Below are 24,341 nucleotides of genomic sequence, written 5' to 3'. Positions count from 1 at the left end.
TTTATCTTCACTTGACACCAATCAAACAACTGGCTTATTTATTTGGAGTAATTTTCAATAACTCCCCAACCTCATAGCTTCCAGAATTTCAGTTCAGAGTGATATGGATCATTTGCTAGCCTAAGGACAATGATGAAATCTACATTTGGTAATGTGTTTGTTCTGTTCTACCTATTCCAGAGCCTTGAACTCCTGGCCATGCTGATCTTCCAATATACTTTGTTCTTTTCAGGTGTATTAGTTACAAAAACGAGCATTTTGGCGTTTGTTTTCCTTGAGAAAATGATTCCTTCTGCTTGAAATTTGTAACAGTTGCAGTTCTTTGATTTTCACTGAGTAAACATATATCTTACTTATGCTGTATTGTTTTGCTTTAATTTCTTGTTGTGTTTTTCTTTGTTTTAATTGTTCCTTTTGATGATGAAAATCTCAGATGCATTTATTGGGTAGGTAGCATGTTAGCTGTAGCTCTGAGTTGCTCTTGCTGACCTACATTAAGACCCTTTTGATTTAAGGGTAATCAGTAAGCAGAATTCTGTAGCAAAGAGTTAATGTAGTGTAAATGTTTGAGATGCACAGAGCAGATGAGATAGATAATATGCATTCCTTCTGATACAGAGAGGTGAACGTAGCATAATGGCCTTCAATATGGCCTTTTTTATAGGTAAGAGTAAGTTATTTGTGAATGTATTGTACATATGGAGTTATGTGATTTAAAAATAGTGGCTTTTTGCTTGCACTTGCTCCGCGCTGTTCAGTACATACTGAAGGCAGTGCTGAGTCATCAGCTTTGAGTTCCTGACGTAAGTTCACGTAGGGTAGCATAGAATTGCATCTGTAGATAAACAAACCTGTTCCATGTGGCAATGCTCTGCATATTTCTGGTACAGGAAGCTTGCTGTCAATTATCTGTGCATTTCTTTTTGTGCTATTCCTCTGTAAGCTTGCTAAGATGGTGTTTGCGTATTTTTTGAACTGGGAATGATAGGAATGGTTTTACTTTTTCTTTAGCTGGAAGTTGAAAATGCAAGGCTGAGGAATCTAAATTCTTCTCTATCTGAGGCTCTTCATATGCAGTCAGTAACCAACATGATTTTGGAAGATGAAGGTGTTCTAGGCAGCATTGAGAACTCTTTCCAGAAGTTTCATGCTTTTTTAGACCTTCTTAAAGATGCGGGGTAAGTTCTCACTTCATTTGAGTTTAACTGCCTCTGTTGAGATTCTGTTACAGTTATCCTCTGAATGAATGACTTGGCCTTCTTCCTTCAGCTCCCTAGAATTGTACTAGTAAAGAGCTAAGAGAAAAAGGAATTTCTGTACATCCTTGCTGTTCATGTTGTTCAGTGACACAAGCACTGTCCCACTGAATTCAAGCACATGTCCTTCAAAAAAATTTGGAAGAAACATGTTCCAAAGGACAAGAAAACTGCTATTAAAACATCATTGCTCAATCTTTGCTGGATTATCTGTTGCTTCTAGCATCCCTGTGGTTCAAACTTACAAGGCAGTTGAGCTGGCTTCAGAAAGTTTTGGGGCTCCTTCTGCTGATTGACGGATGAAAAGACGGATGAAAATATCCTCTGTACTTAAATGTTGGATTGTTTATTAGAGCTTGAAATATTCAAGAGAATATTGATCAAAGTTTGTATTATGGTTCTGACATATTTTGTAGTGTCTCAGAGTTGGTTTATTTTTCTCATTCATCAAAATTAAGTTCTTAGGCCTGTTCTTGTAAAGCTTATTTAGCATATAAAGCTTATTTTACATATAAATAATAATTTGTATACATATAATAATTTTGTCTTTTTTCTTTAACTTTGTTTTACAGACTTGGACAACTTGCTGTATTGGCTGGGATAGACCAGTCAGATTTTGGTCTTTTGGGACACCCACAGATGAATTCTACTCTCAGTAAACCTGTTAATATGCTAAAGGAGAAGTCTTTGGAAGAAGGAAAACAAGAGCATACCCAAAATAACAAAGTCAGTCTATAGAGGGATTGCTAGTTGTGATGTACTTGATGCTATTTTAATGTATTTTTTGGCAGTTTCCCTACCCTGGACAGTAAGATGTACTGTCATGTAATGCACTAAAGAAAGTTGTGGTGGTAATTTTCTTGCATAATTTTCTCTCTATATCACTATCAGTATATTTATTAGAATCTCTTATTTCAGAACAGAGATGGGAACATCCAGCTTTCTTCAGGCACATCTCAATCTCAGATGATTGTGAATTTCTCTGCTCTAAAAGAGATGCACGAATGTCATACTGCTGCACAACAGCTGCGGCCAGCCTTATGGAAAGAAGGCGAAGCTCAAGCAACTAACCAAAGCAAAGAGGATAAATCTCAAAGTAGCACTCCAGCATTGCCTGAGTGGAGAGTCAAACAGAATGAACAAGCAAAAGGACATCATTCAGCAAGGCAGTTGGTTACTAGTCTGAATTCATTTCCTGATTCAAGTCTGTATGTTAAATACAATGGTAGTGGAACATCCACTGCTTCTGATGGAAAAGGCAAATACTGTTCTTCAAAGAAATACATCCCTAAAGTGACTGAAACTTTAATTGTCAATGATGGAGAAAGAGGAGAGCAAAGCAGACTGCAGATGGTAGGCTGTTCTGGAACTGATACTGTAGGATCTGCATTGGAAATACAAGAAAGTATACAAAGTATTGCCAACACTTGAAATGTTTTGACTGTTCTTTATGTGTGTATGATTAAAAATGTGTCTTTAATACTTCTGTGCGAGTTGAGAGACTTTCTGTAAAGGAATGTAGACTTGAAGACTTAGCATTCCACGCTGCTCTAGTTTTGTTTCATGTTTGCACCACTTGTCAACAGCTTTGTGTTTTTTCTTTTGAAATGAATTATTTGCTGGTACCATTCACTTCTTACCACTTGAAAAGAATTTCCTGGAGTGTGGTTTTGTTTATCATAGATCTTCTCCTAGAAGTTTTGGGCTAATAAAACAGTACAACTTTATTTCTGTTCTAGTCTATTGCAGTGGGAATGGACACAGTGGTTATGGGGCAAATTCCCCCATGTCCATACTTTATATACTGATTGCAGATGGTTAGGGGTTTAAGTTTCTTCTAATGTTGCCCAGGTTCTTTCTCCCTGAGGCAAAGCTTGTATTTATCCCTGTAGCTTTATGCCTATAGGTTTCAGTGATTCTGGAAGCCCCCTAATTAAAGGATTCATCCTTTCAGGATCAACAGGCATCATCATAGGTGATTCATGATGTGGCTGCAGCTTTCTATCATACATCATTTGCAAACAGGCAGCCTTTTGGACACTTTCCACTAATTGATCATCTGTTCCAGTAATGGCAAGAGGGTCTCCCCTTTCTAAAGGGTTAAGACCACCTGCCCAATAGGCAGCCCTCTGCGTTAGGGACCAGGGAGCACAATTGTTACCAGTAGTTAAAAATACTCCTGGACCCCAATTGACTTGCGGAATCAAACTCTATAATCCAGAGATGGGTTATAAAGCAGGTATGTTTATTACAGCGTTGCGCAGCGCCAGGTGCAAGGGGGATAGCTCCTCCAAACTTGCACACCGACTTGCAAAATCATGACACAGATATAGGTACATTTAATGCGTAGTCAATGATTTCTTGGACTTCTAATACATAGTCAATAGTTCTCAGAATTCTGATACATATTCAATATATATTGAATATATTCATATTGAATATAGCTCTTTAGCATGCAGACCCCCTCTTGTCTTATCAGGGGGAATGCAACTCCTCTTCTGGTATTTACAATATCTATTCTCCTCCTTGCCTGATGTCTTCCGTGAGGTCTCACTCCTTATCTGCATCCTCCCTGCTCTCCTAGGCCCCTTGTTTCTTTTACTTGTTACCTTTAAGTTTCCTTTACTTATTTCTATAAACTACCTTTAACTATCCCCCCTTTAGCCCCCCTTTTATTCGGAATTCTAGCAGAGCACCTGTTTTCCTGCTTCACTGTTCATTCCCCTCTTTTCTTTAATCTAGCAGGATTTCTCTCCTGCTAGATCATTCCTTTCCAGTGTGTGGCATCTAGATTCCCTTATAATTTCTATGTTCTTGTTGATTGTCACCCACCAAAACAGTGACTCAAATCCTGCAGCATTTTGATTTCTTGCCTTAAATTTATCAGGGACACCTGTAGGTACCCTGACTGAATCTATATACATTTCTTTTTCAAATGCCAGGGTGAATAGCATAACTATTTTTCCCTGTCCTCCAACTTATACACTAATCACCAATTATTACAGTTTTTGATGAAGGTGTTCTTGCTTAGAGTCCCTCCCGGTTTCCCAGCAATATCCCTCCAATATGCCAATATACGTTATAAGGGAGTTTTCTTAGGTATCTCTTTCCCTTGAGTTCCCCATTACTCTGTTTTCTATTGATTCGTACACACACAACAAGGGGGAGCAATGTTTCAAAACAAATTTCGTAAAGTTAACACGTTAAAGCGGAGGTAACACAACCCTATTGTATCCCTAATCTGAATCTTTATCACCCTTAAACCGCGGCATTCTCTACAACAAAAGCAACAGGGTCTCGATACTAATTGTGATTTGCCTTTTGCGGGCTTTCTTTCCACCACCCTACTCCGTATGCACTTCACTATTATGTGCGTTACAGTTGCCACAATACTAACAACAATTAATAAGACAGAAACATCATAACATAGACAAAAACATCGTAACATATAGAACATAGAGCCCTTTCGCGGCTGTTTCCCTCGCAGGAGGACGGAACCGCGGGTCGTGACTCCGCACTCGCCCCGCAGTTGGGCTGCGTCTCACTCACACCCACACTCACACAGACTGCACAAGACCGGTCTTTACACAGTTCAAGGTACAACATTTCTCGGAAAATATCAAAGTTGTTGGTTCAACACTTAGTTCAAATGTACAGTAACAAGCGCTAATAAGAGATGTTAATAATGGCCAAATACACAACAATTCCTGCTAATACAGCTAGGAAAACCCGGGTTAACATTGACAGAGTATCCACTATACTTTGTCACCAACCAACCCCTTAAGGGGGAGCAAAATAGCTCTCCTCGTGCACGTACGGTAATCCCGGTGGGACTCGAACCCACAGCTGAAACTGCCTTAGTGGGACCCAAACCCACAACTAGAACAGCTCAGACCGCTTCAGTGGGACTTAAACCCACAATTGAAACGGCTCAGAGACCGCTTCAGTGGGACTCGAACCCACGATCTACACGGCCTCTGATCGTGATTACACAACCAACAACCCGGGCCCTTTACCAAAGGGGAGAGCATGACAGCTCACAACTCCTGCGTAGGACGTCTCCTCACGACTTACGGATTCCCCTGTACCCATTAAACATACCTTATCCGCCGATAGACGGTCCTTGTCTGCTCCCGCAGTGATCGGATGAGGGAAGGGAGTCCTTCCGAGAAATCTCGGGGCGCGCCAAAGGTGTCCCCTCTCTCAGCCGGTCCAGCAGCCGAACAGAGAGGGTCCCATCTGGGGTGCCAAAATGATTTGCGGAATCAAACTCTATAATCCAGAGATGGGTTATAAAGCAGGTATGTTTATTTCAGCGCTGGGTGCAAGGGGGATAGCTCCTCCAAACTTGCACAGCAACTGGTAAAACCGTGATACAGATATAGGTACACCTCATGCATAGTCAATGATGTCCCGTAATTCTGATACATATTCTTTATCATGTAGACCCCCTCTTGTTATCGCCCATCTTGTCAGGGAGATGCAACTCCTCTTTTGATATTTACAACCCCTAATCCCCTCCTCGCCAGATGTCTCAGGGAGTTCTCACTCCTTATCTGCTCTCCCAGACCCACTGTCTCCATTCCTTGTTATTCTACCTAACTAAATCATTTTCTGAAAACTACCTTTAACTATCCCCCTTCTAGCCCCCCTTTATTCTGAATTCCAGCAGAGCATCTGTTTTCTGCTTCCCTGTTCACAGTCTTGCCCAGACTGTCAGGCTACACACCCAACCCCCTGCATAGGTGTTAATCCCCGAGGATTGAACTCCTTAGAACTTTGGCAAACAGATGTTACACATTTACCAGAATTTGGAAAGCTTCGCTGTGTTCATGCCTCCACTGATACCTTCTCTACCTGTATTTTTGCATCTGTGCATACAGGAGAAAAAGCAAAAGATGTGTGTAAACACTTTTTATTAGCTTTTGCAGCCCTGGGAGTCCCTAAAACAATTAAAACAGACAATGGGCCAGGATATGTGGCCCACATTACCCACTCCTTTTTTCAGCAGTGGGGTATTCAGCACCTGACAGGCATACCCCACTCTCCTACAGGACAAGCTGTTATTGAACGGGCCCATGGCACCTTAAAGGCCATGCTTCAAAAACAAAAAAGGGGGAGTATGGGTATGACCCCTCAGGAAAAAATAGCTAAAGCATGCTATGTCCTCAACTTTTTAAATCGCTGGGCAGCAGAAGGCCCCCCAATTTACAGGCATTTTGGTAACAATACTTCAACTCCTGTGAAGGAAAAAGCACAGGTGATGGTAAAAAAACCTGAGCAATAATCAATGGGAACGACCCTACTCGTTGGTAACTTGGGGTCGAGGTTATGCTTGTGTCTCAACAGGAACAGGTCCGAGATGGGCACCAGCACGATGGGTCCGGCCATCTGTCTCATCATCTGTAACATGATCACTGCACCGTCATCAGCAGTTTGGACTCCAGCTCAACTGAAACAAAATGTATGGGTCACCCTCGCCAACAGGACGGGACAGGACACACTGTGTTTGTCAACTGCGTCACCGGAGAACCCATTCTCAACCTGTTTGGTGGGACAGCCCCTGGACAACTGGCCCAGACCGAAAGCTGCTTTTTGGGTAACATCGAACACAAATGAAGTAGTTGACAGATGTGACGGATGGGCACCCTATCTGCAGCAGAGCAACCTTGAACCACAAGAACTGGAATTACTGGGATCAGACTTTTGTTTGTATTTTAGTTATAGTGGAAAAAATCAATCGTTAATTCAGTATGTTACTTCTAGTATAGTTGTTTATAGGAACCACTCTGCTTGGTGTAATTATACTTCAGCTGACATCTCAAGATCCAGTAACCGTCCACTTAGCTTGCCAGCAGGGATTGTTCTCATTTGTGGGGACAGGGCATGGCCTGCTATCCCCTCTCACATCAAAGGAGGTCCATGCAGTTTGGGAAGGCTAACTCTATTAACACCTAATATCTCTATGCTTACTCACCACCGAAAACGCCTTAAGTGAACCCCACATGCTTTTCAATCAGACTGCAAAGACAATGTAGAATTTTGGAACAGTGGGGGAATAACAGCAGCATCCTTGTTAGCCCCAGGTGTTGCCTCAGCTACTGGCTAAACAAACATGCTACTTCTCTGGCTTTAAGTGGATTATTATTAGATGTAGATTCAGTAAGACATGCTACACTGCAAAATCGTGCTGCCATAGATTTCTTGCTTTTAGCTCAGGGTCATGGGCGTCTAGACTTTGATGGTATGTGCTGTATGAATTTATCAGACCATTCAGAATCAATACACAAGAGTATTCAAGATTTACAGAGTGGAGTTAAAAAGTTACAAGTAGATGATAGTTGGGATCTATTTGGAGGTCTTTTTGGAGGTTTTGCAGGGTGGATACAAAATCTGCTAAAATTAGGGTTAGTTTGTCTTATTGCTTTTTTCTGTGTTTTAGTTTGTGTCCCATGCTTGTTACAGTGTATACAAAAAATGATACAGAATGCTATGAACCAAGCCTTTTTTATTAATAAAGAAGGTGGAGATGTGGGGGAAGATGTATGTGTGATTGAGTCACCAGAGAGCTTATCAGACTCTTCGATGAACCTTACCATTGTGAAACCCTGGGAGACTGGGATGTGAGACATGAGCAAGCAGTGTCTGTTTGCTCCTAAGAGCAGACAGAAGGTTCCATTGATATTCATTGTTAATTCTGTTATTCTCAAGGAACCTTTCATCCATTATCACTTTGTCTGGGAGAAGCTGGGACTAGTTAACTGATTAGAGAAACAGAAGAACAGGAATGTCTTGTTTGTAAGTAAAATGGTATACAAGATGTATGCTGAACTCAATAAAGAGACTATCCTGATGCAAGGAGAGAGCTCTCTGTCCTGACTGAGCACTGACAAAAACGCTTTGAATGCGGAGCGCCTGTGCATGTGTTTTCATTCCGTTTGCCCTTCACACTGTGGTGCCTCTCTGTGGTTCAGAGCTAAGCAAACCAAACTGCAGCACTTGCTACTTCCTAGGGTGACCCTAATCCTACCTGTTCACCTGTTGGATATTAAGTCTCCAGGTTCTGGGGTTTCTTTTACTGTTAGATTAGGCTTTCCTATCTCCTAAATGAGAATTAGACAGGACTGATTTTTCTCACGCTGCAGTTAATACATCTTGCAATGCACGCTGCACTTATACTTTGCAAAGAAGTTACACAGGTCATTAGTCTTCCAGCACAGGAGGCACAGCAGCACTTCATTTGAGTACCCGTGCTTTATTTTGCAAAGTTCCATTTGTGAAAGGCAAACAAAGTGCATAGCAGTAAGTTAACAAAACCTGAGAAACAGAGTTTGAACATCAGAAATTGCTGCAGTCAAAGCCATCTGAGAATCCAGGTCTCCAGGAAACAAGTAAAGCAAATCCTCTCCAGGACTGTGTCCTAAAAGGAAACAGATCAGAAAGGTGAGTTCTTCCCCCCTTGGAGCACCCACTCACGTAACGTCCATGTAATTTCTAAGGATGCTGCCCAGACGAAGACTGAGGATGCTTCAGAAGAAGACCTTCCTTGCTAAGCCAAACAGAACAAGTAAGGTACCCAAACATTTAGAGCTAATCTAAACCTTAAAGCATATAGGACTTTACAGCATAAGCCTTAAAGCGTAGAAGCATGACCAGCAGGTCAAGGGAGGTGGTGCTGCCCCTCCACACTCATTGAAATCCCATCTGGAGTACTGCATGCAGTTCTGGAGCCCTCAACACAAGGAGGACTTGGAGTTGCTCAAGCAGGTCTAGAGGAGGGCCATGAAGGTGATCAGAGAGGGCTGAAAGCACCTCTACTATGTGGACAGGCTGAGAGGGATGGGGCAGGTAGCAACAGAATGAGGGGAAATGGCTTTAAACTGGAAGAAGGTGGATTTGGATTGGATATTTTGACTGCTATGAGAACCGTGGGTACAATGCTTGACAGACTCAGTGTAGTATTAGAAGCTTGAAATACTTACAAGGCATTAGAAGTCCTCTGAATTAAGACTGAAAATATCACAGACTTGAACAGAAGCACTTTTTCCCCTTGTAGGTAGATTGTTCTCTTTATTCCCTGTAACTAAAAAGAAGTAACAGTGACTCCACAAATGATCTCTCCTAGATATAACTTACATTTTATATCTATTCTTACTAAAGTTATACGGAAAGCTTAACAATCCTTCAAATTCTACCACTTTCTCTTTAATAGACAGACAGTTCCAAGAGACACTTTTCAGATTCAGGTTAAAGCCAGAGTACCCATCATGTTTTACATCTCTTCTACAGCTTGGAATGCCATTGTTAACATTTGTACAGCATCTCCAGAAGCACTCAGTTCAGCTTTCCTCATTTATTTCCAAAAGTTACTGGAATGAATTTGTTTCTTTAAGCATTTGTGAACTGTAATTCCCCGAACTTGCTTGGTTGTCTGAGCCACGTGTTGATATTTTCCACCTCTTAGTGAAACATTTCACTAATGTGAGTTAAGCCAGCATGTGACATCTGTTGTTTGTCCATAAGTTTCTGTTTTGAGTCTGCCTGGACTTCCAGAGATCCATAAGGATTTTAGCATGGTAGAACAGAACATATAAATAACATAGAAAGGCTGAGAAAACACAATGAAAGGAGAAAAAAAGAATAACTGTGAACGTTTATTACCTCTGATGTTAATGCTGATAGACTCTCTCTTCTCCTGTTGTGAAGCACAGAAAGCTCTGTTGCACAGTCTTCATCGAGGCGTCCCAGCTGCAAGAAGAAGACCTATACTGAGGAAGCAGCTTTCAAGTCATCTCACAGCCCAATCTCACCGTGATAGTGTTCTGCTATGCAGCAGTCAGTAATTAGCCATGATTTCAGATGCTTTTTTAAACAGTTAGTGTTATGGCTACCTATTACAAGGAGCAAACAGAAAGAGCCATCCAACTTCAGCAACTAGTCCCTCTGTGGCAACAGGTTCTGAGCTCTGAATTCAAGTACAAAACCTGTCAGCAGATGAGACGTTTTACTAGAGCAGAAGTTCTGCAGAGACACAGCGCCACCCAGTGACCAACGGCAGCCATTGCCTGCAAATACACAGCAACTTCCCAGTATCTGCAGCAACAATCTCCCCACGCGTGCACTCACTGAACCAGTGAACAGCATCAGAAGGACCTTGCACGAGACAAGGGTGACTTAACAGTTGTTTAACTGCAATCCGCTTCTTTGGGTCTACCTAGTGGGCAGAAACACTCGAGCTGTTACTTACAGCATTGAAAAGAACCGGAGACAATTCTTCTATTCCTAAGAGCTTCGAGGTGCCTAGAAGCACAAATAGAGACCAGCAGTATTTCATCACTTCACCAAAAGGAAGGTCAAACACCTGAGCTGGGAAGAGCAGTTACAGAACCTGTGGTTACAGCAAACGTTCCACGAGCATTTTGTATTTATGAGACTGCCTAGATATAGCTCAAATGCATACTGAGTATGTTCAGCTTTCTTTATGAGACATCTTTGGTTTACAGATCGGTTTTAGTTCTACGGCACAATTAAGAACATCCAAGCGCAAGCTGCTTGAAGACTGTTTAATTACTGAAATAGTAATTATTTCTATTACCTGTAACTCATACCATGTTTTTATTTGAGAATTTTCAGCACAAGGCAACGCTCACCTTTTCTTCATGGCATGGAACAATTTAACTTGTTTAAACACTGAATAATTTCCAGGTACTCCACCAGTGTTTTGAGCTCCTGCAACAGCATCTTGTAGATCCATCTGAATAGAAGCGGCTCTTTTTCCTGTAGCAGCTGGTGAACTAGCAGGGTACTGCGAGGTGAAAGCCATTTGGGAACAGCGTATCTTCCTCCCTGCAATAGAACAGTTTAATGAAAATAAAACAACTAAAATAAAAGAGGATTTAGAATGAACCTTGAACAACTATTTGGGTGATACTGACGTCTCTTTACTTTCCAAACGTAGGAACAGACCTATGAGAAATCAGCCTTAAGAATCACTTGAATAAATACAATGGTGAAATCAGTATGTGTTTGGCTGAGGGCAATGCTGGAAGGCAAACTGCTCACAAGAGCTACAAAATGCATGAGATCACACCAGACATACTTTGTTCTGACCACAGTTATGGCACATAGTCGATTTCCTTCAGTATTCCCAAAATGAAATGATGTGGAGCATCACAGGGAAAGAAACACTGCACACAGACACGATGACCCTGATTAGATTCAAGCAGCAGGCTTAAAACAAGTCAGAGTTTTAGATTCCAGGACATTTCAGGGTCTATAATGTGTGAAATTCAGTGACACAACAGTGCTTAGGTGCCTGCGTTTCAAGCAACCTTCAGATCACAGCCACGTAAAATAAAAGCCAATTCGGTGCAGAAATAGCAAGCCTGTATCTTAATACCCGTGAGATTATCCCCTTTTTTACTGCAGTCTGATTAAGTTCTAAAACTTGCTCATCCCCGTTCACTTACACAAGTTCCACCAATTCAAGCAATGCAGCTCTGAGATCCTGTGTATGTTAGGCAGGTAGAACTGAACAGTGCAGAAATGATCTCTGACAGCTCTAAGAGCTCCATTCTGCTTGCAAACTCTCAGTCCAAAACTATTCACAACTCTAAGGAAACAAACACCTGAAGCAGTTGGATCATCTGCCATGTGCCGCATTCTGCTTCTTGGCATAATGATGAACACAAAGAGTTTTCTGCTGCCCTGCAGAGATGGGCAAAGTCCTGCTCACAAATGGACCAAGTTTCAGTGCACAGACAGGCCTTTCTACCCACAGCTCAGCATGTTCTGCCATCCGAACAGCAAGGCCTCTTGTCAAGCTCAGCTATTTCCCTTCTCAGTGTATTCTAGCACCACTGATACCCAATGTTATCCTCCTGTAGAGTGCCATCGTATTGTCATCATCCAAAGGAAAAACCCCCACAGCAGAGCATACAGCAGGACACCCATGCTCCAAATATCCGCCTGAAAAACAAAAAGACAAGCTTACAAACCTGAAGCACCCAAAATGGCTTACTGACAGATTGCATTGTCTGTCCTTGCCAAAGCCCACACATGGCCCATGAAAAGCTGGCTCTTTCCCTCAGCAAAAAAAACCTTACAGTCCCAGAGAAAGCACATAACCCTCATTCAATTGCTCTTCCACTCAACTTAGAGCGCTACTAAAACCAGTATCTTCATCTTAGCTCATCACACTGCTGCAGTTCCTTTGACCAGGATTTCACTGGCAAAAATGAAATCAAAGCCATCACAAGGGATTTAGCACAGTTGTGTGTTACTGGCTAAGAGAGCTGTCAGCACAATCACCTGTAAGGCTCTGCTGCTGTTCTACTGATGTATAGGCACAACAAGGTTCACACGCCTCTCAGTGCAAATCTCTGAAGCTGCTGTTTTGTAGAGCCCCAAAGCAGTCGCTTGAGACAGTTCGGGATCAGCCAGAGACAAACCAGCCAGCTGTGTGAACTGAGACCAATTGCACTTTTCTAGTCTGCGGCCACTGACAGCTTCTGAGAGCTACCAAGCAATGCAGCCTAGCAGAATTCAGAAGGGAAACCAAGAGAGCCTACCTGAGCTCCACTGCGTTTCAATGCTCCGTGCAGAGGGGAGGGAAAGAGGGTAAAACAAAACACCGGTCTACATACCTCTGAGCCAGTATCCACTTTGCCCTGGATTAGCTCTGGTGCTGAAGAAGCCGGGCTTCCACAGCATGTGCTCAGGCGGTAATCAAGGCCTCCCTGGAATAACACAAAGAATAGAGAGAAACATTGGCTTTAACAGAGTTGACGTCTTCGGGGAATAACACTTCAGAAGCCTCAGAGGCTTCTTCTCCTGTGTATGTTTTCATTCATCTTACATTTTGCTTTCATTCAATGTGACCTCACTAAGCAAGTATTGTCTAAGACCGTGAGTATCACGTAAATGTGCAGATCTCAAGCTGCTCACTTATCCAGTGCCCTTGGCATGTTGCATTATTTTCCTCAGCTGATCATCTGGATCGTGCCTGTTGGTTGTGCAACAACAGCCTGTCGGCCTTGATTACCTGTGGGAGGCTCCAACTTTGGCCAGGAAAAATTATTTGAGGGTACGTAATTCTCTTTGAATCAGTAAGGCAGCCTTCCCATTCGTTCTTACCAGCACCCATCTTCCATGTTAATAAAGGCTTCTGGAAATCAGTTTGAAGATCAAGAAACAATTCAGTTCAAGCATATGCAATCATAGGATCCGTATGTCACCTGCAAAAGTCATTTTATTCTATCCACAATCTCAGCCTACCTACAGTTCCTTAGAAGGTTCCTGAGGCGCACCAACCCCATACTCCGAATACAGACCCTTGCATAAGACAGGTGATGTACCTACAAGGTTATCTACAGCTTAGACTACGAAAATAGGGAGTCTAGGTAGAGAAAATGATCTAACTGTGCTTCTGAGCAATCTGTTAACCACTCTCACACAGTTCAGGCCATTCCAAACAAGATGCAAGTACATGCCAGCCACAGAAACAGCATGATTTTAGGGTGTTTGCTCGGACAAGTCCCTGTTGCATATGGTGGTCAAACATGCATTACCTGGGGGCACGTTATGTTTTATTTAACAGATGCTCTTCCCTTTGGCTTTGCACAGAGTCCAAAGTCTATCAGCTCCTAATTATCAGTCAGCAGATTTTCCCGGTGGATGGGAAAGCAGTCAGGAATGATTTTCACCCAAGTGCCCAAGGAAAGACATTTTCTCTTCTGTTATTTCTTGCTGTGGACAGTGGTTCCCAGTCTACTAAAAGCTCGCTCGCTCTCGCCGTCTCAGAGATCTTCACTGACTGCTAGCAAGTACCCATCTTCCAATAGCCCAGGTGGGAAATACCAGCTTGTATTTGTTGGAAAGGACCTGGGGACTAGGAGGACAAGTGGTGATAGAGCACAGGCTGAATGCAAGCCAGCAGTGCGCTCTGACAGAAAAGAAGTACAACAGTGTCATCAGCTGCATTAAAAAGCAGCACAACCAGACCAGGACAAGTCATTCCTGCTTCAACACTCATTGGACCGCATCTACAACACTGTATCTAGTTTTGGCCAGGAAGGATAACAACCTGAAACAGATTCTGTGGGTGACCTGCAGCCTGTGCAGGGGGCTGAAGCTCCCACTCAGTGAAGAGAAGCTGGGGAGAAAGATGTTTGTTCAGAGGAACCTCGTGGCAGCTTCTCAATGCCTACGGGGGGCAGAGGGGGCGCGTATGAAGATTGACTGAGGCTGTGGCCAGCAGGTCACGATGGGATAGTGACAGGAAACAGCCATACACCAGAACAGCAGACTAGATAGAAGGAAAAAGCTTTTCAAGCACTGAACGTATTCCCCAGAGAGAACATGCAGCCTCATCCCTGGGAGAAGGCGATGATGAGAGTGGGAAAAGCTCTTGAGAAACTTGGTCTGACGATTCCCAGAGCAGCAGGTTCAGGCACAGATCTCTACAAGTCCCCTCCACACCAAGTTACCGTCCAAGCCTATAAATCCATCAGCCTCTCAGCTGGAAGCCAGTTTCTTCTAAGAGGGATAGACAGGGCTTCCTTTTTCAGAGGGGAAAGGTTCTTTAGATAGAGGGATTTCATAAGATGCCTAGGAAAATGCTCGTGCTGTAATGATTTGCTTTACTGAGAGATACCGGCAGCTTAAAAAATGCAAAGCTCTAACCTACTTGTGAGGAAAGATTCAAGCCTTCCAGTACCTAACCTGTGCTTCAAGTCTTCAGTGACAGAAAATCCACTGGATGGGGCCAGAGGAATGCATCTCACCCCACGCCCTCTGTATGGCCACCATTTGTTTAAAGGATCACTCTTCCTTGAGGCACGAAACTAGAGCAGTTTACACAACAGACTGACACCACAAGGGCTGTTCTCTAGATACAAACTGCAGCAAAGAGCGTAACAAAAATGGGAAACCAACACTCATATCAGATCTGTGTCCCATGAGGAGCATAATGTTGTACTCCTCTTCCAGAGGAAGATACAAAATCCAGCTCAGCTCCAGAACGTAGTACCAAATAGCAATAAGTATCTAACGTTTCCTGCAGTGAAAGAATTCTAAGCACAAGATGATGAAGGATGTCTGAGTTTCAGCTGGGACTGAATTTTCTTCAGTGTCTGATAGTACGAATGCTTTCGTTCTAGAAAAGCAATGTAGACAGCGCGGTGATGCTTGAAGTTGCTGCCAGGCAGCGTTGTGCAGAGCCAAAGTCAATCTCAGCTGAGTGCCCAAGGAAGTGAGAAGGAACAGAATTAGGACAGCTGACTGAAACCAGCCAAAGGGATGTTCCATACCATACGACAGCTTGTGGAAAGAGTTTTGAAGGGGGTAGAACTTCATGTGAATCTCTTCCACTACCAGGAGGCTAACTGGACACGGATTGGTAGGTGGCGAGCAATTGCTTTTGCATTCATCATAACTATTTCCCTGTTCTCTATCTCAGTAAATAATTCCATCTCACTTTGTGTTACTTTTCCCCCCTTCAGTTCTCTCCTGCAGTCCACTGGAATGGAGTGGAGGACTGTGTGATGCTGAGCCACCTGCCAGGTTAAACCACAACAGCAGGGTAACTTTCTCTCTCCCCCGGCAGAAACATAAAAACACGTTAATGGTTATTTATGAAAGACTGACTACAGTTCAGGCTTACTGGTTTGAGGTCTCTGTGGGCATAACCCTGACTGCGAACAGAAGCAATTGCTGAAACAATCTGTCGAAAACAGACTCGAGCTTCCTCTTCCGAAAGGCGGTCCTTAGAAACAGTGGAATCAGAGAGCTGCCCTGTAAGATAAGGTGATCTGAAAATGCATGTAGAAAGTATCAGAGAAAGATCAGTAACAACGGCAGCACAGAAAGCACGGAGCAGCACCGACAGGACTCTCTCCCATTCCCCGTGCTCAATCAGAGCAGTATGCACAAGTGCTCCAGTTACGCCCTGGGTCGTCACTGTGGCAGACCACACCAGCTAAGAAATCTGACCCTGGCCTCAAACTGTGTCACTGAAGCATTGCATTCGTGCTGTGGGTGGCACAGATCACTCAGAAGGTGACAACATTCGGGGGCTCTGGTGTCCCACAGACCTCGCAGATGCTACTTCAAAACACCGAAATAGGTTAGGAATTAAAACCAGTTCTCTTACCGTGAGTGCTGATTAATGGCTTCTACAAAGAGAGAACATGCCACATTTCCTACTTAATTTTCAAACCAGTGAATCTTGAACCTGGTCTCCACTGAGATCTGTCAGAATCATCTCAGCTTTATTTTTATATTATTGTCTACTGCTAAAGATCAAAACAGTAAACCCAAGTGTGGCAGAAACTATTTCTTACCTCTAAGGCTATAAATATTTCTTTGGTGTCTCTCTTACATGATACAGTGGGCAAACATGTGGATGACTTCAGTTCTTCGTGGCATCAGTTTCTGTTTTAGCATGAGACAAGTCGTCCTTAAGAGACCATAAAAGCAAGCTATGGAATCGCTAACTACTGTGCCATACCAGGTACCACATCTGACTGCTGTGGAACATAAAAAGCACACATGGCACAGTGCACAATTCAACATCAACTCAGCAAAGACTGACATCACTCCATAGAAATTCTGGAACGCAGATCTGTGAAAACTGAACAGAAAAACATTCAGCATTTTCATTGGCATTTTGTGAAAGTTGCTGTCATGATGTTGAACTTCCTCCACTTTACAGCCAGAGAATATTGCCCTCTGAACAACAAGGAACAAGGTTTGTGGTGCTCTGTTCAGCTCTTTCCAGTTCTACAGCCTCTTTTAAAAGGCAATGGGACCAGTAGGCTGCATTCCTATGTACCATCCCCCTGCCCCCGTGTTCTTGAGAACTCCGCAACTCCAACAGAAGATACGATCATATTGAAATGCGTTTTGGCTTACCCCTAAAGTAACTTTGTCCATGACTTTTATTGCAGCTCTTTCACCAGTAAGAAGATGCCGCCCGAGTTTTACCTTTGCAAAACCACCCACAGTTCAAAATACAGATGCTTAAAGTTGAGGGTGAATTCTTCTCTAATGTAACACTACAGGTAAAGCAGAGCACCTAGCATACACTGTGTGTAATGCTTTAATTAGAGGAAGAGGTCATCGGCACCATCAATTTCCAACTGGTTTCAAAAGTTCAAGTTTATACCAATGAAACCTGACTCAGAGAACTGACAAGAGCTGTCAATCTATTCTCAGATTAACTCTGGAGTGGTGACACAGACTGTTAGGCGTGCTGTTTCTGTACAAATGACACTTACCCGTTCCAACTGTTCAATGCAATTCCCAGGACTTGAGAATTTCCTCGTTGCTGTTGACAGACATCCTGAAATGTGCATGAACTGAAGATCCTCCAAGCACGTGCAATGAGGAAGTGCCAGCAGTGTTCACCTCCTCCTTAGGACATCTTCTTAGAGGCAGATCCAGCACTGCTCATCTTCTCACCAAGGTGCATCCCCCTCTCACCCGGCAACAACAAAACGCAGTGCATGAAGCTGACTTCCCTTGGGCTAACAATAAGTAACACCCCTCAGGGCTTTGTGCCACAGAGCAGTAGCAGGGCTGCACTACAGCTTTAGGAAGCAGTGGAAGCCTTTCCCTGTATGGTTACAGTGTCCCTGCACGCACCCCACAGCCAGAGCGGTGCAAGCTGAGCTGCCTTGCTGTTTCTTGCACTCATCCCAGTCTCTGCGAATGAAGACTCGGAATGCAGTCAAGGCGTTGATTGAGCACGAGCGGGCCTTTATTCAATAGGAGAAAGGAGGGGGTGTGAGGTCTGAAGGAAAGGTGGGATTCATCCTCCCTTATCATCATGAGAGCGGCTCACAGCTCGTGCTGTTGCTTGGAGGCTGGGACTGGCGGTCTGATTCTATGTCCCCCTCCAAGATGCTCAGCTTCTCCTCACTGATGCTGACCTGAGCCTGCATGGTGGTGCTGCTGTCGGGGCACTCGGGCTGTGCTTGGGCTGGGCTGTCCTGGGACCCCTGCACTGGGTCCCAATCCAGGCTGGTGCCTGTGGTTTCTGGCAGGCTCAGGTCAGCAGCTTCCGGAGGGATGGGATGAACGAGGGCTTGTACAAGGATGACATTCTTCTCTTCATTGATGGTGCCATATGGAAGGCTATCGATTGAAATGCAGCACCCTGTGCTTCCTAGCAGCTCTGCGTTGATGGAAGCACAGGATGCACTGTCGTCCCATGCCCTGCGTCTTCGGGACTGACGAGGGCTCGGGTCACCTAGGAAGGAGTAGATGCACAGCGGTTAGTGTCAAACGTTCACAAGATGAATCATGAAAGAGGTTCTTGACATCTGGCTATGTAGTGGTGGTGGGCAGAAGCAAATAGGCTTCTAGCAACAGTGTCACTGTCTTGACAGTGATTCTCGTGCAGGTCCAGCTCTTGTGTTGACAAGAGACTCATTTGGGAAAGACAGGGGTGAACCAAAGATGTCAGGCACGGGCTCGAATGCCAGAAGGAGGTACAAGCCCACTGAAAGCATGAATCCTACCTGTGCTGCTGACAAGCAGTGTTTTGAAAGCTGCATTTGCACCCTTACCTGCCAGGACCACGACTTCTTCTTCTGAGGGATCCCTGGCACTGCTCTGCAGTTGGCGTTCGGCCACAGGGGATGGTTTGCCCAGGCAGAAACAGGAACGCCAACTGCCAGCTGGTGACTCCGTCCTCTTGCTGCGACAGCTTGGTCTGGAGAGAGAAAACAGAGCATGCTGTCAGTCGTGGTGCAGGGTGAGGGAAGAGCTGCTCTGAGCCCTTGCTGACAGTTGCCCGTTCCTGGCAAACCCACCCAACTAATGATGATAGGGGATGGAAAGGGAAGTCCTCTTTACCTTTCAGATGGAAAATCAATGACCGTGTGGAAGTTCCTCATTACAGCTGTGGGGCCTTCCTCCACCTCAGTGTTGCTGCTCCGTGTCGCAGCAGGAGAGCTGCTCTGGCCTCTCCTCTCAGCCTGTGCCTCCTGCAGCGTGAGCAGCTTTGCAGATGGAGGAGACACCCACACAGACTTGGGCCCGTCCAAAGAACTGTGCCCTGCAAGAGGAAACCACAGGTAAGAGGGAGGATCAGAAAGCAGCCACACAGCCATCCCAGTTCTGCATTTCTCTCAGACTTGCTAATCCGAGGCACTGGAAGAAGAAGGGCTCAAAACATCTGAACAGCTGTGACGGTTTTCTCCATGTAAATTAGGGGTTTGGACACTCTCAGGATCCAGGAACGGGGCACCATATTCTAATCTAAGCCCAGAAGCCTGCAGTCTCCTCAACAGCAAAAACATTTTCAAAGGTCTTGGAGAAGGCCTGGCTTGGATCAAGGTGTCAGATCAACATCAAGCTAATGGAGGAAGACGCTCACCTGCTTCCTCTCCCACGGCTGATGTGGATGTGGAGGGGAAGAGAACGTCTGTGTGGCTGATGAGGAACTCCACAACATCTGACTGCATCTGCAGCTCCATGCAGGCAGCTTCTCCGTAGGTGGAGGCAGACTGGCTCTGCTGGGATCTGAAGAAAAGGCAGATCTTACAAGTCATTTCCCCAAGATCGTTTCCCCCAGTCTGAATTTCTGTAGCCAAAAACTGACAAGTTGGTCCCTGGAGACTTCCGCAGTGGGCAATCAGCGATGCCACTGACGAAATTCTCCTGGATGATCAGGGACACTGCAGTCCCAGCTAAACAAGTGACTAGAAACTGTTGTCTAGAAATTGTGCCCCTGGGGTTGGGGGAGAGCAGAAGTAAGCATCGTGTTGAAACAGAAAAAGAAGTTTACCTTAAGAGGTTTGGAGCCCACACTATCGCCAAGTTCTGAGCACCCATGTTGGTGACGGAGCTGTTCCCGGCCAGAGACGCCAAGTGTCTCATTAGGTACTCCAGCGTCCTGGAAAACAAGAGGGGCAGATGTTCAGCACCAAAAAGCAAGCCGTGCTGCAGTGCACAAAACAAACCTCACTTCATGCTGGTTGTTGTCATTGCTACCGTCCCTGAATATGAAGTAGATAAAACTTCACTAAGTGCCACCACGCTGCAGCACCAAGCCCCAGCACAGCACAGCCGCAGCCATCGGCTCCACCAACCGTGCCCCCGTGCCAAGGAACTGACCCAATCAATCGACCCGACGCAGCCTTCAGCCGCTTCAAGCGTGCACAGGCATGATGCTGCGAGCGTGAGGCAACACCTGGAATCACATCATCACCCTCTGAAAGGCAGCAGGGCTGAGCTCAGCAGACCGAGCGCAGCACTGACCTGTAGTGAGGAGCGGGCAGCTGCTGGATGGCGTCCTGCATGCTGAGCAGCCGCTCCTCCTCTGTGGCAGCACAAACAGCGTCCTGGAAAAAGGCAGGAAGGGATTCAGACACCAGGCGGGAATAGCAAAGGGAAGGGAATTCTCGCAAGCGTCGTGAATGGTTTAAGTAAGCACCTCCTGGCACCACCAGAAGTGGCATCAGCCAGAGGCAGGAGGTGGCAAAGACATGCCTCATGGGGCTAACAGAAATAAGACCTCGGAGCTGGGGCACTGCTGCAACCATCAGCCAGGACGCCCAGGGGAGAGGTACGTGTCATTTCCAAGACATTGCCCTGAGCTTACCGAGAACTTGCCATACAGCTGCTCGGTCAGCAGAGGGTTTGGGAGCTCCCTGAAGTACATCTTGCACAGGGAGCTCACGCTGTGAATGTCTCGGACGCTGAGCTCGGGAACCTGCTCCGACTCGAATTCATGGCTGCAGAGAAGGACACAGGATTGGGCAGAGGGCTTTGAGAAAGAGGAAAGCAAGTCCAAAGCCACACAGAATACAGTCAAGAAAAGGAAGGGGTTCCTCTGAACGCCCGCAGCATGGCACGTGCCCCTGCTGACAGCTGTGTCAGTCGCAGCACTCTTACCGTAGGCGCTGGATCCTGGACGCCACGCCGGACAGGCGGTAGATCCCCTGCACCACGCCATGCTGCTCAATGAACTCGGCGCAGCTCTGCAGGACCTGGGGGACTATAGAACAAGAGCCAGCGGTTAGCTCAGCTTCTTACTCAAGTCCTGCTTCAGGCCGTGCTCTTCTCCCATCCCAGCCACTAAGCCCAGTCGGGCCACCGCTTGCTTCCTCCTTAGAGGAGAAAGCTGGCAGAAACAGCTGTGAGGAAACTGCACGGAGACGTGTTCTTGGCTTTCCAGAAATGCCACGACCTATCATGTTCAGATGCCCAACCGAGGAAGATCTCAGCAATGGGCTGTTCCTTACCATCACGGCCAGAGCGGAGAAGGTGCTCCCCCAGGTCACACCCAAACACCCCTTCCTTCGCCGGCTCCGGCTGCTCCGATCTCTTGGGGCGGGCCTTCACCAAGGAACGAAGGAAGGTGCTGAGCTTGCCCCGTTTCCTCGGCACTGCAAAGAAACAAAACAAAGAAACCAGTTCATTTCAGGCTTGGCTCGGTTGGACGAGGCCGAGCGTAACAACTTCGACCGAGCACGGAACAATGGGAAGAACATTCCCAACAAGGACACGCAAGAACGGATTTTCCCCGTCCCTGCAAGTGTCCAAGGCCAGGTCGGAAGGGGCCCTGGACAGCCTGCTCTCGACTCCTGCTAAATGCGCAGGCTGGCCACCCAGACCGAGGCAGGGGCCTTGAAGCCTGAGGATGATCCTTTTCGGCCCCTTCCCATCCCAAGCCATTCCAGGAGGATTCCGTGACTTCCCCAAGCCCAATAATAAACACAGTGGGATTGGGACAGATCTCTGCGTGTTCCCATGGACCTTAATGCAGTCCTCTTGCTAAGCTTGCTCAACGCGGGCATTAACGAACACCCCGAGAGCCACGCTCTGACCCCATTTTACTTCCCCACATTGTCAAATGTGACATGTGTACCTGGCTTTGGCAATGAATCGACGACAGACTCGGGAACCTTTCCGCTGATGAGTTCCACGCACTCACCAGGGAAAGACCCAACCTGTAACAAGAACAAAAAGACAGCTGGGCATTAGCCCGAGCCCAGAGCCAAAGGGAAAGTCCTCTGTCACCGACACAGGGCAACCGTTTGCGTCCGGAAGCCATCCTGTGCAGGCAGAGCAGCTCCAAGCTGAGATTCCTGACTCTACTGAAGTTGGGCTCTCTAGTCGGAAGCGTGTGCCTACCTGAAAGCCACGCTTGCCTCTCCACCAGGGGCTCAGCTCCTTTGGTGGCATAGAAACAATGCTCACCAAGTCTCCTACCTGCAAGAGATTGAAACGTCAATCCCAGCTTCAGCACAGCTGGCAGGAAAGCACAGCTCAAACGACTGCCTGCTTCTGCGCCGCAGAATAGCCTCAAGCTTGACAGCCATTGCACCAATGCAGCCCCCAAGGCAAGGAACGCCTGGAACTGCTTACCTCCAGGGAGAGCTCATCCGGCCCCTGGGCGACGTAGCGCTTGATAACATGGGCTGCCGCAATCGCTGGAACGTTAAGAGATGACTCCGCACGCACCAGCTGCGGCTTCCACATGTTATCAGCCTGCAAAACAGAGCACAGGCTGTGGTCAGGAGCTGAGGACAAACTCTTTCCTGCAGGAGAGCACATCTGCAGCTCCCTCTGCTGGCTCAACACAGGGAACAAAGACAAGCCAGAACTTCACACTCTACCTCCGTGCCTGCCAACTCAGGCTCACTGCTGATCTTGCTGCACGTGACGCCCATCACAACAGGTGTGACAAGCTGGAACAGAGCAGAAACACACTTCTGTTGTCTCTATTCACACAGCACAGTATGGAGAGACTTCTTCAGAACTACCCTTGCATACCCTGCCACATAGGCGTGTGTGGCAGCACTGTACCAAGTTGCTATCCCTCTGCCAGCAGATGGGGACTCTGGCACAGAGCAGCAGATGCATTCGCCCAGAGCGCTCTGACAGTGTGACAGCAGGGCATCAGACAGCACCCTTCTGAGGGCTGAGCTGGAGGGCAGTGAAGAAGCCCATGGCATGCAAAACAATGTGGTAGGACAAACATGGCACATACCTGGCAACAAGATCACCTCAGGCTATCTGCAGCAGTTCCTGGTCACTCTGCTCAGATCTTCTGAGAGCAAAAGCTGCACCAAGGCAGTGGGCGGAGGGTGGGCAGAGGAGAGAGAAAGAGCAGGTCAGTGAGCAGGGCTAAGACAGCCATGGCATAACGCACACAGCACAACTGTCCCATCCACTTGCTGCAAGACATGCTGAGTCTCAGGCTACATGGTGCCTGTCCGCCCAGCAACTTGACGATGCTTCCACAATTGAGCACAGAAGATGATGGAAGAAGCATGGGACAGGTGCCACCTTTATGGACACCCCCTTTGGAACGTGTCTACCGGGGGAAAATGACGTCTGATGCTCAAGAGTAAGCAAAACGGTGCTGTGAGCTCCGACAGCCAGCACTTCTCAACACCTCACTGCCCACCCGTCCATCCCACGCTGGCTCAGCTTACCTACAGGATGCTGCGCACGATGGTACTCAAACAAAGGCACTAAACGCACGAGAACAACAAGAAAACCAACCACTCCGAACTCCAACTCTCCCACAAAGGAACACAGAACGCACCGCTCCTCCCCTCATTCCAGCCGCTTATGACATCACCAGCAGCCACCAGTCTGGTCCACCATGACCCCCCACAAGGGGGAGAGGCAAGACCACGGGGTCACATCTGATTCCAACACGGCACCACAACATTCCAGAACTCAGGGTGGGGTTGGAATTACATCCTGGTGTGGCAGTGCAATGGGAGGTGTTTGGGCACAGCTGAAGAGCTGGCAGACACCGCAGGTTTCCAAAGGAGGGTGCCAGGTTAACTCTCAGCATTCTTTTGCAGGGCTCTTTGGGATGCTTCAAACCCATTTTCACTGCCTACGTCATTTCTAGCAAGTCCAGCTGACAAATGCTCACTTTGTCTGGGTAACGCCTCTATGCATCATGAATGAAAAATAAAATTAAATGGGCACGCGACCCTGTGAAACTTACCTCTCTGCTCTTGTTGTCAGCCAGTCACCTAAGATGAGCATTGTTTGTCCCTGCTCCTGATTGAAGATGCACCCAGGTCTGTGTTCTACTCCGTTCCACCTCAG

General features: G+C 46.2%; 1 protein-coding gene across 1 annotated transcript; it reads right to left on the bottom strand.

Annotated features, from left to right (window-relative positions):
* Window positions 1-5,358: 5,358 nt before the first annotated feature.
* Window positions 5,359-22,451, bottom strand: LOC140264544 (rho GTPase-activating protein 32-like). Its single transcript, XM_072360398.1, has 13 exons — window positions 22,401-22,451; window positions 22,135-22,216; window positions 21,509-21,652; window positions 21,159-21,261; window positions 20,866-20,998; window positions 20,523-20,605; window positions 20,050-20,157; window positions 19,639-19,784; window positions 19,160-19,317; window positions 17,534-17,598; window positions 15,919-16,066; window positions 6,563-6,659; window positions 5,359-5,528 (listed from the first exon to the last, which is right to left on the bottom strand). Exons 1-13 carry the CDS (start codon window positions 22,449-22,451, stop codon window positions 5,359-5,361), a joined length of 1,488 nt encoding a protein of 495 aa, XP_072216499.1.
* Between the last annotated feature and the right edge of the window lie 1,890 nt (window positions 22,452-24,341).

Source organism: Excalfactoria chinensis, chromosome Z (assembly GCF_039878825.1).
Source record: "Excalfactoria chinensis isolate bCotChi1 chromosome Z, bCotChi1.hap2, whole genome shotgun sequence".
In the NCBI taxonomy this organism is placed as follows: domain Eukaryota; kingdom Metazoa; phylum Chordata; class Aves; order Galliformes; family Phasianidae; genus Excalfactoria; species Excalfactoria chinensis.
This window is presented reverse-complemented; position numbering and strand designations above follow the sequence as displayed.

Bases quoted from the DNA above. Each gene is read 5' to 3' on its own strand.
- LOC140264544 (XM_072360398.1), bottom strand. From the start codon at position 22,451: ATGCCACCAAAGGAGCTGAGCCCCTGGTGGAGAGGCAAGCGTGGCTTT. The intron at 21,653-22,134 runs GTACACATGTCA...GTTTCTTTGCAG, and splicing joins CGATTCATTGCCAAAGCCAG to TGCCGAGGAAACGGGGCAAG. The intron at 20,158-20,522 runs GTCAGTGCTGCG...CTTGTTTTCCAG, and splicing joins CTGCCCGCTCCTCACTACAG to GACGCTGGAGTACCTAATGA.